The sequence below is a fragment of the Mastigoproctus giganteus genome, chromosome 7 (genome assembly GCF_048544385.1).
Source record: "Mastigoproctus giganteus isolate SK-2022 chromosome 7, ASM4854438v1, whole genome shotgun sequence".
Lineage (NCBI taxonomy): Eukaryota > Metazoa > Arthropoda > Arachnida > Uropygi > Thelyphonidae > Mastigoproctus > Mastigoproctus giganteus.
In genome coordinates, this window is record NC_143581.1 from 9,492,302 (window position 1) to 9,506,762 (window position 14,461).

At 35.6% G+C, this 14,461-nt stretch overlaps 1 protein-coding gene across 1 annotated transcript in view; it reads left to right on the forward strand.

Annotated features, from left to right (window-relative positions):
- The window catches only part of LOC150082478 (uncharacterized), a 45,622-nt gene that overhangs the window by 8,052 nt on the left and 23,109 nt on the right, over nt 1–14,461 (forward strand). Inside the window, exons 2-5 of the mRNA XM_090377781.1 lie at nt 823–947; nt 4,726–4,855; nt 9,518–9,613; nt 14,185–14,280. Coding sequence (XP_090233907.1) covers nt 4,738–4,855; nt 9,518–9,613; nt 14,185–14,280 — 310 coding nt within the window. The 5' untranslated portion in view covers nt 823–947; nt 4,726–4,737. The remainder of the gene's footprint in view (nt 1–822; nt 948–4,725; nt 4,856–9,517; nt 9,614–14,184; nt 14,281–14,461) is intronic.

The window sequence follows — 14,461 nt, forward strand, 5'->3', positions numbered from 1 at the left end:
TTACTTCGTATTATTAGTAAATTAATAAGAGGAGTATACCTCAATATAGTACGTGGAACACTTCCGTATGATACCCTCCAGAAATTAAAACGGGAAAAAACGAAAAAATCGACAACTTACCGGTACATTAAAGTAAAATATAAATATAATTAAAGTAAAATATAAATAATTAAATAATCAATTTAACACAATTCAAAATCAATTCAAAACAATTAAAATTCAAATTAACCCAATTAAAAGAATCTAACGAAAATATTCAAAACGAATTTTCATTCCTGTGATCACGACAGTCGGTCGAAAAGCATTGTCAGCTTCAGGAAGGAAAATCGTTTTGAATATTTTCGTTAGATTCTTTTAATTGGGTTAATTTGAATTTTAATTGTTTTGAATTGATTTTGAATTGTGTTAAATTGATTATTTAATTATTTATATTTTACTTTAATTATATTTATATTTTACTTTAATGTACCGGTAAGTTGTCGATTTTTTCGTTTTTTCCCGTTTTAATTTCTGGAGGGTTATCATACGGAAGTGTTCCACGTACTATATTGAGGTATACTCCTCTTATTAATTTACTAATATTATTATCAACGTAGAACATATTGAGTATTACAGCTTTGATTCATACTATCTAGATAGTTTACTTCTTAAATATTGTGTGTCAATTTCTTTTGAGGAAAAGTGGGAGGAAGTTAAAAAAAAAGTAAAAAAAATTGTAAGATACTGCTGTTGACATAACTGGAATTCTAGTGCATTTACTTTAATTTATTTGTAGTAAAGTCATACTGAACTGTTTTTTTTTGTTTTTTTTTATTTCCATAGATACTCAAACTGGTACATCACCAATGAGTTTGAACATACATACAAGAACTGGAAGTGCTAAGACAGAGTGACAGGTCTAGCACTACCTTTATATACTTTGTGAAATTGAAGTAGCTGTGGACAAAGTAATTGAACATTTTGCTAATACTGAAAAGATAAAATTGGATATTACGTTTGTAAATAAATATTTAAAATTATTTATATTCATTCATATATACATGTTATATAATTATTTTATTATATATAGTTGCCACATACATACACACCATTTTAATCTTAATGATTTTGCAACCTTTTGCTATATATAGGGGTGGTCAGCCTTTTCCTGTAGCATGCCACATTATGTTGGAAATGCATTACATGCCATCTAGAGATGGACCCAGAAGTTATTGGAATCAATGCTCTCCCTTAGTGATGCACACTTGATGCCTCCAAATGTTTTTGTTAACTGTGTAAAGGAATTTTATGCTAATAAAATTAAAAAATTAAACAGCTTTGCATTTATATAATAACTTTATGAGTTAACAAATATATATTCATCCTTACAGAATCAGCATCGCTAGGAGTAGGGCCAGCTCAAGGGTATATGGTGTTCCCTAGGCCACATTGGCTGATGGCACCCCCCCCACTCCTGCTGATGTAAAGATTTTCATTTTTTAAAATGATTAATTTTACATTTTATTTACTTACAAGAAGTAAATTATATGCAATATAATTATGTAAATTACATTGTAAATAAGTAATTATAAATTATACTTATGTAAATTAGTAAATTATGAATTTAATATTGTTTGATTTTAACCTGTTAAAAATGCATGACATACACAACATTTTTCTTGCAGGCTTTGGTTTTGGAAGGAGGGTGGTGGCAATGAAGTCCCCAAATCTTGGTGCCCCTAGGCCAGTGCCTACTCAGCTTTACCCTAAAGCTGGCCCTAACTAGGTGGTCCCTAACTTCCCTGCACTAAAGAAAACCTTCTGTAAATTAAGACTAAAAGAGGTAATATGATCAGTAGGTTCTCCAACCTTGAAACCAAGATCATAATTTCTGGCAATAAAAGTGGAATTTAAACTGTGTTATTTTTATGCTTCCAGAAAAAGTTAATATCCCATTGTGACTGTGTCACTGAAAATCCAACTGTCCTTAATAATAATTTGGTATATGCTGTCGCAATATTCCAGAATAGGCACAACTAGAGACATCTATAGCTGGTGAAATAAGCATGTATTTTTAAAAGTTTTTTTTTTTTTTTTTTGGTAGTTGTTGGCGCATAGGCTTCTGTGGCCATAATGCACCTCCCAAGGTTTTTTTTTTTTTTGCAGCACATTGATCCAAGCCCGAGGCGGGAATCGAACCCGCAACCTTTGGGTTGCCAGGCAGGCACTTTACCCACCCGGCTAGCCCGGTCGGCGTTTTTTTTTTTTTTTTTTTTTATTTTTAAAAGTGGAGATAATACTAATTTTATTATGGTGCCTGAATTTTTGCTTGCCACTCAAATGGCAAAATTAAAATAATAACAATGAGAAAAATTTGCATCACTTTTTCTTACTCTTTTTTTTTTTTTTTTTTTTGATGAGGCCCAGTTGTAAAAATGTCACCTGTGACCATGAGTACTGTATACAGGTCTCGAGGCCTCATTTTAAGAAGGATGTAGAGCTGTTGGAATGAGTACAGAGAAGGGCAACAAGATTAGTGAATGGAACAAAGGGTTAAGTTTTGCAAATTACAGTGTCTGGAGACTAGGCATCTGCGAGGTGATCTGATTGAGGTGTATAAAGCCTTGAATGGTTTGAGCATGCCCAGTGTGGATGGGATTCTTCCTCTTGCTCAGAATAATCGCCTGAGAGGACATAAATTCAAATTGAGGAAAGACGGTTGTAGGATAGATGTGCGGAAGTTTGCCTTTAGCCAGCGGGTGGTTGATTGTTGGAACAAACTTCCATCTGTCATTGTAGAAGTTGATAGCTTAAATAGATTCAAGGCAGAACTTGACAAACATTTGGAGCAAGTGGATGGGTGAAATAAGGGTTTTTTGTTTTTTTTTTCTTGGCTGATGCTATATAAGCTTGCTTTCTTGCATTATGTGCCTTTGCTATTGCTAAATGCCTAAGAGTATGAAAAAGTTTGTTTATGCATGGGTACTGCACTTACATCATTTTTAGTACTCAGATAGTATGAATGCATCATTTAATTATATATGAATACATTCATATATGTAATTTGCTTGTATTCCTCTGTCTGTGATGCTCTTTGAACTTGAATAACACAAAGACTAATGAAGCTGTTATGTTATTGTTTGTTATTTTGGTTTTTTTTAGGAGCATTAGCAACTAAGGCCATATTGCTCCTGGAATATGCGGTAGTCATTCCCTGACCTTTCCGCATCCTCCGTATTTGGTGGTGACGGGCTCGAACCCCGGTCTAATCAAGAAGCGTGTGCTACGCACTGCTGCTCCTTCCCACCTGGCTACGGAGGCGCCCCCTAATGAAGCTCTTGACCTGATTCCTTTTACAATAGCTTATATTAAACAGTAAATTTTTTTAAAAAAATAATAAAAAAAAATTAAAAAATAAATAATAAATAAAATTTTCAAAAAATTTTCTGACTGATTTTCTTTTGACCTGATTCCTTTTGCAATAGGTTTTATTTATTTCGAAGTAAAATTAAAAAAAAAAAAAAAAAATTCCAAAAAATTTTCTGACTGATTTTCAAATCCTGAGAATGGCAAGTTAGTTTCACTGGGAACTAATCCTAGTGAAACTAGCTTGCCATTTACTCTGAAGAGAAGACAGTTTCCTAGCTTTTGTCATCACAATGAAGAAATCTCAAGGTTAGACTTTCAATGAAGTGGAGTTTTTGCTCATGAAAAAGGTCCTGATAATTTTTGTGCAATAATTTTAATTTTTTTAAAGAATGATAGAGAACATGTAAAAAATTATCAAAGTGCATTTTTAGTCAGTTCATCACTCAAGTCTGTCCCACTGACACCTTAGCTAGTAGTGAAAGGAACTGTGTGTGAGAGAGCGAGAGAGAGAGAGAGAGAGGTTATTTCAGTATTAATCTTTGTTTCTTCTCAGAAACAGTTTTGCTGAAATATTCACCACGGGTATTCTAGTTAGTGTATTCTAGATTCTAGAATACCATGGGTATTCTAGTTAGCTTTTATATAAATTTTAAAGTTTTCTCATATAACATGAGTTTTTGTTTATTATCATTTCAAAATATGCTTTAATCACATTTGCATTACCATATTTTTTAAAAACGTGTCATACAGTTTTATTTCTAGAACAGGTCTGTTCAACCTTTTCTGTACTAGCTACCTTTCTAAACAATTGAGAATACTTATCTACTCCTCTCTGGGTTTTCTGTTAAAGATACATATATTTCAGTCTGCACATGGTTCCTCTTCAGCCAACTGACAGAAAGAGGTGTGCAAGAGTGGAAAGGGAACAAAAGTAGTGGGTCACATGGCCTGTCACCTGAATTAGGGTTATGTGGGAAATGGGAATAATTGTAATTATCTAAGTGAACAGCTGGTTAGGTGTCTGCTGGCCTCAAGATAAATGCTTGCTTAACAGGTCATCTTTTATTCCTTGTATATTCATGTTAAAAATAATGCAAAAGGATGTATATATTTTATTTTTGGCTATAATGTAGATGTTAAAGGTGTCCTCAAACACCTGCATTATATTAAGGTTGCACCATATATATTAAAATTAAGGAAAGAAAGAGCATTTTAGGAATACCAAATTCCATTATTTAAATTGTTTTTATAAAATAATTGTATAAAGAATTAAAATAAACCCTAATAAATGATAATGTTATATTGCCACTTTGGATTATTAAAGTTCTTAATTCTTTACTGTTATCAAACTACTTGTGTACATTATTTTTTTTTTAGTGAACTTGTTCCATGATTTCCATCATAAAGATGGTTGCTAACATCAATAAACAGATTCCCTTAGGATTTCTTCTCTATGCAGTTTTAATTCTTACCAAGAATGGAGGATTTTATGCATACAATTACCTTGGTAAGTGAAACTGCCCTTTTTATCTATGGAAATGACAGTTTGTCAGATAAAACTATGCATTCTGTAATCTGTTTTCAATAATATCAAAATGATTTTTTGATATTATTAAAACAGTAATATCGTGTAAGGAACAATTTCAAATAATTTGATTAGAAATTGTTCCTTACATTCAGCTCATGTCAAAATTGTATTTAACTTACTACATTAGTTAAATATGATTTTTCCCTTAACAAAACCTGTCTAAATCTATCTAAATATCCCTGGATTGCACTCTTAATTATTGCTTCTAAGATTTTCCCTACCACCCAAAGTCAGACTAACTGATCTGTAGTTACCATTTTTGCTCTTAGAACTGCTTTTATATATTGGTGATATGCTGACATTTCTCTAATCCAAAGCAATCTCTCCAGAGTTCAAAGATGCCCTCATAATTAACTTCAATGGTTCAATTCACTCCCTGGTAACCTCTCTCAAAATTACTAGGTATATGCCATCAACTCCAAGGAGCCTTACTTGCCTTTATGCTTAAAATTTTTTCTAATAAACAGTCATCGATTATTTCAAAATCACTAAGTTCACATGACTTTGCCTCATTTGCACAGCCTCTTCTTAGCACAAAGGATCTTTGTTCAGTAAAGACAGATGCAAAGTACCTGTTCAGTTCATTCACAACATCACCTGGGTTGTCTAAGACTTTCCCACACCCAGTGCAGACGGGTCTGATCTGATTTGTTTTTTTCTTGTATTCGCACACATTAAAAATTCCTTATCCTTATTCTTTGCTCTCTTAGTCAGAGCTTTTTCATACACAGCTTTGGCCTCTCTAACCTTATATGTGATACTATTACAAATCAACTTGTAGCTGTTGTAGGTTTCAATAGTTTTCATCACTCTGTAACTGTTCCATGCTATCTTTTTCTGCCCTATTTGTCTGGCTGACTCTGCATTCATCTGTTTAGGCATCCTCCTCCTGCAATATTTTCTTAATGGTATGTGTGCATTTATGGCTTCTGTGATTTTTGTTTTAAAGGTATTCCATAATTCAAGTGTATTCGTCCTCACTCTGCAATCTGCCAAATTAACAGGTGTGATACAGTGCCTTAAACTGTAAAAGTCCCCTCTTCTGAAATTAAAACCCGTGCCTTACTACTGTAACATCTTTCTTCGTCTTCCAACTGACAACTGTGTGATAACTACCTGTTAATGGTTCTTGTATTTTAAGCCCTGAAATGTCATCTAATTTGTGAATAATGATGAGGTCAAGATTATTCTCACCCCTAGTATTATCTCTGACATGCTTGTACAAATAATAATCACCTAGTTTCTTTAGAGAAATTTTTCTCCAAGATGAGTTTTCTTCTCACTTATCGTTCTCGGGCAGATTGAAGTCGCCCATAATAAGACATTCGCATTTGCTTGCCCATTCCATTTGCATTTAAAGACTATCGTTGTGCTCTTCACAATCTTCTGGTCTGTAGATTACTCCCACTCCCATTATACCTTTGCTTCCAACTAATTTACACCACTCAGATTCTATGCTGGCAGATGTAACTTCAGACTCAGCAAACACTTTTTGCACTCAGACTGCTTTTGATAAGAAGCATGACATCACCACCCCTCCTATCTTTCCTGTCCTTCCTAAGTCCATTATACATACCATAGTGGAACTCATCGTCCCCAATTTCTGGGTGGCACCACATTTCTGTTAGCCTTATTATATCAGCATTAGTTATTATTATTATTATTATTATTAGCTACATAGTGCAAGGCAAGGAAGCCCGAGGCTTATGCTGCACCAGCCAAAAAAAAATTCCCCGAGTTACCCTGAGAGAGAGAGAGAGAGAGTCAAAAGTAAAAGCGAATCACCAAGAAAGAGAAGAATGATGATATCCAGTTGAGGACCCTGGGTGTGCCAATCCCATACTCACCAGATGTGAGCCCCTGGGATGAAGTTTTGTCCTAACCAGGAGTTGGGATGCCAAATTCAGCCAGTTTATTGACTACACTCCTGACATTACTGTAGATACAAGTAAGACTAAGTATTCTTCTATAGTTTACTACCCTGACATGCCCCTTGAAGTTATTTATGCTCGTTTCCTTATCTTTCGCATCCAGCTCATTTGAAATGTTGCTACACTCAGAACATCTTGTCAACATTGGCTGTTGTGGCAACAAACCAGAATGCAACCATTCTTGTTTTGTTGCATTGCTACTATTCAACAATTTCACTAAATACTCAAATTTCTCAGGTTCAGTTCATCTGGGATGTAAAGGAAGTTGTATCTCAGCTCATCAGGACTGTTCATTGGCACTTAACAAATTGGAAATATCACCTATGCAAGAGTGGTGGCTGATTCTGCAGCAACTCCTTTATCTCAGGTGCAAAACATTTCTAGTAGTTTGCTGATGGCATGATATACCGAACTAAAGTTGCCCATTGTTATTATTGTTATTATTAGCTATATGGTGCAAGGAAGCCTGAGGTATATGCTGTACCAGACAAAAAAAAAAATTCCTGAGCTACCCTAAGAGAGAGAGAGTCAAAAGTAGAAGAGAATCTCCAAGAAAGAGAAGAATGATGATATCCAGCTCAGGACCATTCACATGCTGTCTACAACTGTGGCAAAATCTTTTAGCATTAGCATTAGTAAAGGCATATGATGCAAGAAAGCAAGCTTATGCAGCATCAGCCATTATTATTTAAAAAAAAAAAAAAACATTCCCATTTCACCCCTCCCTTTGTTCGAAATACCTGTCCAGCTGAGCCTTAAATTTATTTAAGCTATCAACTTCCACAACAAGGGATGAAAGTCTGTTCCACCAACCAACTACCCACTGGCTAAAGGCAAATTTCTGCACATCTATCCTACATCTGTCTTTCCTCAATTTGAATTTATGCCCTCTCAGGTGATTATTCTGAGCAAGAGGAAGAATCCCATCAGCATTGAGCATGTTCAAACCATTCAAGGCTTTATACACCTCTATATCTTCCTACAAACTTACATTGCTTTATTTCTGATGTGTCATGTTCCAATGATGCAGCAATTATTGTTCACCCTGGAGTTTTTTTGCACATGTTCGGCATGTTCTGAGTGGAGCTTGGTTTCAACTACAACTTGAAGTATAAATCAATATTTATACAAGCATTGTTTGTACCTGCTGTGATCACTTTAAAAATGTCTTGACTGCAAATGTTAACAATTGGAACTTTTTGGCACATAAAAAAAGTAGTATTTTGATCCTATTGCAATTTTGTGTGGTCCAATCACTGCATCATATATTAGCATGGTATCATCTGATGGGTCTAACACTGAACCTTGTCGTGCTCCTAGCCATATGATGCTCTATTGGTGATGGAGGAACTAATTTTTACAGATTTTCATCTATTTTTTTTAGCATTAGCATTAGGTGAGGCATATAATGCAAGAAAGCAAGCTTATATAGCATCAGTAAAAAAAAAAAACCCTTCCCATTTCACCCATTCGTTCACTTCAAATGTTTGTCTAGTTCAGCCTTAAATTTATTTAAGCTATCAACTTCACAACAACAGATGGAAGTCTGTTCCAGCAATCAGCTACCCACTGGCTAAAGACAAACTTCCGCACATCTATTCTACAATTGTCTTTCCTCAATTTGAATCTGTGCTCCCTCAGGTTCATATTATGAGCAAGCGGAAGTATCCCATCAGCATTGAGCCTGCTTAAACCATTCAAGGTCTTATACACCTCAAACAGATCACCTCACAGGTGCCTAGTTTACTGTGTAAGGAGCAGACCAGCTGAGATTGCATTTTTTGATTCCTTGCATCTCCTGTTTTAGTAAAGTAAATGTGCAGCTAAATTCAGTTGCACTATGAAATGACTAAATGTGAAAACACAAGTGCAGATATTCACTGTATGTTCGAATGCATATGGTACCAGAATCTGGTAATATTTTTGCACTTTCTCACGTAAATTCTTTGACGGGATGTCGACATCTCAGAGTATAAATAGAAAATTATTTATAAATATATATTTATTTACAAATATGACAACTTTGTGCAGTGCTTATCAAGTCTTAACAGATAAATGCGAAATCCTCTGTGTGTTTCTTTTGGATATGTGCTGTTCAAATCCATATTTCCTATTATAGAAGAAATTCTCTCTTTCAGAAAGGTTATCAGTTCTGTATTGCTAGGTTTTCTATGAGTTTAACAATCATGTATAATAAAGGACAGGATCTGAAATTCCAATATACACGTTTGTTGCCTCCTTTTTTTTGTACCTTTTAGGATAAGTGACCTCCAAACAACTTTAGACCTAATCACAGTTATATAGCAAGCTATATAATGAGTAATTAACCGAGATTATATTCTGATTTCCTAAGCATTAATTAATGAATTAGAATTTCATTCAAATTGTGAAAGAAGTCAACCTGCACAGCACAGTCAGCAGTGAAGATGGTACAAACAAACCTTTCTGAGATGTGTATATATTTTCTTTATAGATAAAGAATACACTTTTTTATCTGTATAAAGAATACATACTTTTCTTAATGCTTAGAGACAGTATTGCTTGTTTACTTATTATTTACTCACTTGCTTATAGAATTTGTGTTTCAAATGCAGCACAAACGTAATACAAAAACTTAAGCAGTCCAACTTATATATATTATTTGTTGCAGGGCATTGCTCACCCCCTTGCATAAATGGAGGATGGTGTGATGTCTTCGGAAAATGCCAGTGTCCTCGAGAATATTTTGGTGCTTCATGCATCTTCAGTAGGTATCACTTGTTACTTCAGAAAGTCACTACTTGTACCGCTATTGTATTGTGATAAATAAGAAGCTCGAAGGTTCTAATCACTTGTTGGGCGTATATATATTTTTTTGTGTTTCCTTAAGGTAAGGATATAACCAATTTAGCATCATTAGCATTACATTATAGCATATATCAGGCTTAATGTATATCTGTATATGTATATCATATACAGATAGCATGATATATGTATATCAGGCTTAATAGTAGCAGTAGTAGTAGCAGTGGCATGTGATGCAAGAAAACAAGTGTATGAGCTTATGCAGCATCAGCCAAAAAAAAAAAAAAAAAATCACACCATTCCCTCCAAATGCCTGTCCAGTTCCTCCATAAATTTATTTAACCTATCAACTTCCACAACGACAGATGAAAGTTTGTTCCAGCAATTAACCACCCGCTGGATAAAGGCAAATTTCCCCACATCTATTCTACATCTGTCTTTTCTTAATTTGAATGTATGCCCCCTTAGGTTCGTAATCTGAACAAGTGGAAGGATCCCATCAGAATTCAGCGTGCTCAATCCATTCAAGGCCTTATACACCTCAATCAGATCACCGCGCAGGTGCCTAGTCTCCAGCCACTGCAATTTGCAGAACTTAAGCCTCTCTTGATAAGAGGATCCCTTCATTCCCCCTCACCAATCTTGTTGCCCTTCTCTGTACATGCTCAAGCAAATCTACATCCTTCCTAAGATAAGGAAGGATGTAGACCTGTATGCAGTACTCAAGGCGTGGCCTGACCATTGCCTTATACAGAGGGAGAATCACCTCCTTTTCCCTGCTAGCAAAATTCCTATATATCATTGACAAAACCCCATGACCTGCCCTGGCAGCCTGTCTGCATTGCTCAGAAAACTTCATATCTGACTGCACAATTACTCCCAGGTCTTTTTCATTTTCTACCACCTTAAGTGTAGTACCACACAGTTGGTACGTTTCTCTGAGGTTACTTCTACCCATATGCAGTACTTTGCATTTGTCAAGGTTAAACTTCAGTTGCCACTTCTTAGCCCATCTGCCCAAATTATCTAGATCCTGTTGCAGTAGCACACTGCCATTACTGTCATTAACAACCCTGCCAACCTTTGTGTCATCTGCAAACTTCGACACTAAGCCTGATATACCTTCATCAATATCATTGATAAATATACAAAACAACAGAGGATCCAACACTGAACCCTGTGGGACTTCGCTAATAACATTAGTCCATGAAAAGCAGCACCCATTAATTACCACCCTCTTGTCTTCTCCCACTCAACCATCTTTTTATCTATTGTAGCAACTTACCCTTAATACCATTCTGCTCCAATTTGTACAATAGTCTTCCATGCGCAAATTTTGATATATGATATCAAAATTTTTTTTTTGCATCCAGTTCAGGTGATATGGTGGTTGTCAGGGTTGTTAATAACACTAATGACAGTACACTATGAAACAGGATCTAGAAAAGTTCAGCAGATGAGCTGAGAGGTGGCAATTGAATTTTAAATGACAAATTTAAAGTAACGTATCACAGTAATGTATCAACTGTGAGTAAACTATATTCAGTGTGGTAGAGAATGAAAGGCCTCGGGGTAATTGTGCAGTCAGATATGAAGGTTTATGAGCAGTGCAGACAGCCTGCATAGAGTAGCTCATGGTGTCTCTTGTCAATGTTATACAGGAAGTTTTCTAGTAGGGATAAGAAGATGATTATCCCCTTGTATAGGGCAATAGTCAGGCCACACCTTGAGTATATACAGATCTGGTGGCCTCATTTTAGGAATGATGTAGAGCTGCTGGAATGAGTACAAAGAAGGGCAACAAAATTGGTGAATGGAACAAAAGGTTGCTGTTACCAGGAAAGGCTTAAGTTCTGCAAATTGCAGTGTCTGGAGACTAGGCACCTGTGAGGTGATCTGATTGAAGTGTATAAGGCCTTGAATGGTTTGATTAAGCTCAATGCTGATGGGATTCTTCCTCTTGCCCAGATTATGCACCTGAGGGGGGCATAAATTCAAATTGAGGAAAGACAGTTGTAGAATAGATGTCCGGAAATTTGCCTTTAGCCAGAGGGTGGTTGATTGCTGGAACAAACTTCCATCTATCGTTGTAGAAGTTGACAGCTTAAATAAATTCAAGGCAGAACTAGACAAACATTTGGAGTGAATGTTTTGGTGAAATCCGAAGGAGTTTTTTTTTTTTTTTTGGCTGATACTGTATAAGCTTGCTTTCTGGCATCATATGCCTCTACTAATGCTAATGTTTAGTGCCAACTGTTATACCACATTCAAAGTTACCTGGATCATGCTGTAGGGCCATTTCTTATTGAATTGCACTCACACCCTTCATTGCTTTGTATCTAACTACTTAATATGGGCATGTGACTATGTCTTTGATGGTGCAGTCAGCTCCTTTGGATGATATGATTGTTTCTAATAAAGTGATCTTTAAGAATAGAGGTAGTCTCCAGTTTATATCGTGAACATGTTTCTGTGAATGCTGATGTATATCTCAACAACATAAATTTGTCTTTTTTTTTATACATATATACATCGATATTATAAAGAGGAGATGCTTATTTCTGTGGTCAAATAGCTTCTTTTACCTATTCATTAAAACAAAGAACAGAAAAATTAAAACTGTTAAATAGCAAAAAATGTATAGTATTATTAGTGGTAAATGATGCAAAAAGCAAGCTTATACAGCATTAGCCAAAAAAAAGAAAAAATGCCAACAATCTCCATAACACCTGTTAGAGGGGATGGATACCTATCCATCCCCTCTAACAGTTTATCCAGTTCTTCCTTGAATTTATTCAAATTAGCCACCTCTACAACACCAGATGGGAGTTTGCTTTAACAATCAACTGCCATCTGGCTGAAGGCAAATTTCTGCACATCTATTCTGTAACTATTCTTCCTCAATTTGAATTTATGCTGTGTGTGTAGTCTGAGATAAGAGGAAGGATTCCATCAGCATTGAGCTTATTCCATCCATTTAAAACCTTAAACACTTCAATCAGATCTCCTCACAGATGCCTAATCTCCAAGTACTGCAGTTTGTAGAACTGAAGCCTTTTCTGGTAAGAGTACCCTTTTTTCCACTCTCACTAAGCTCATTGCTCCTCTGTGTTGTTGTTATTTGGGAGCATTAGCAACTAAGGCTATATTGCTACAGGAATATGCAGTGGTCATTCCCTGACCTTTTCGCATTCTCCGTATTTGGTGGTGATGGGCTCGAACCCCGGTATAATCTAATCAAGAAGCGTGTGCTATGCACTGCTGCTCCTTCCCACCTGGCTATGGAGGTGCCTGCTCCTCTGTGTGTCCATTCCAGTAGATCCATGTACTTCCTAAAATGAGGCCTCCAGATCTGTGTGCAGTACTCAAGATGTGGCCTGCATAAGCAGTCATTTTTACATGGAACTTATTCATTAAAATTATTCAAGTTTTCAGAAACCAAGGATGAAGATAGAACAGAATTTTGCTTCTTCACTTGATACAACAGTTCATTAAACCAGTGCTAAAGATCACTGCATCCTCAACTGTACTTGCCACTCCATTCCATGTTTCGGTTATCTTCAGTGGTAATGGGCATACTTTCTCAAAGAAACTGAAGTTTTGGTCATTCTCTTTGTTGTGAACTGTTTTATTCATGGTACTGGCTGCACTTTGTTTTCCTTACACGCTCTTACCCTTTGTTGCTCCAGTGCAATCATATTCTAGTTGGGTCAGCTCAGCATCTTGTGATTCTAGTGTCTCTACCATAATCCCAGGGGCTCACATCTGGTGAGTATGGGCTTGGCGCACCCAGGGTCCTGAGCTGGATATCATTCTTCTCTTTCTTGGTGATTCCCTTCTACTTTTCTTTCTCTCTGGGTAATTCAGAAATTTTTTTTTTTTTGCTTGGTGCAGCATAAGCCTCAGGCTTCCTTGCACCATATGGCTAATAATAATAATAATAATAATCTTACTTATGTCCACTTTGTCAAAATAAACCTTGTTTGCCAATATTGTAATCTGTAACTGAATTTTGGGAACACTGACAAGTTCCTGAATACTGTCAGTGCACTCTGACTGTATATTTTGCCTCATATCATTCATCATAATCCAACTGACTTCCAGTAATGTTGTCTACAGACTTATTAATATTGTCTCCCAGAGGAGGGAACCTTTGGAACTGCTAAAATTATGATTGCTCCTTGGTGTATGTCTTCAGTTATTGCGTGTTCTGCTAGAGTTTTTGAATGTTGCTGTCTGTCATTTGCAACAAGAAGGTAAGCAAGGCTCTATTCTTAATATTTTGTTTCTTACAACACTTCTTGATGAGGTGGAGAGAAGTGAAAGTTGTTAAATTTATAATTTTAAAATTTCAAATTAAAAATGATGTTATATTGGAATGACATATAATACATAATCAGAGATTGCATATATTTGTCTGCTTAAAATTTGCATGCAAAATTTTCTAATTTTTGACATTATTATGATGTAAATTAGTTAATATCAACCTGAGAAATTGTTTGTGACCCACCAACAAGTGTTAACATTTTGCAGGAAAGTGTATCCCTGATTGCATTAATGGAGGAACATGTACTCAATTTGGTGTCTGCAGATGTCCAATCGTATTCTCCGGGATTGGGTGTCAGACTCGTAAGTATTATTTAATACTTCACAGATTTCAGTGATTTTTTTTTTTTTTTTTTTTTTTGTTAAACCAAGTATTCTCAATCTTTGCAATAATTTTTTTTTTTTTTTTTTTGGTAGTTGTTGGTGCATCGGCTTCTGTGGCCATAATGCACCTCCCAAGGTTTTTGCAGTACTTTGATCCAAT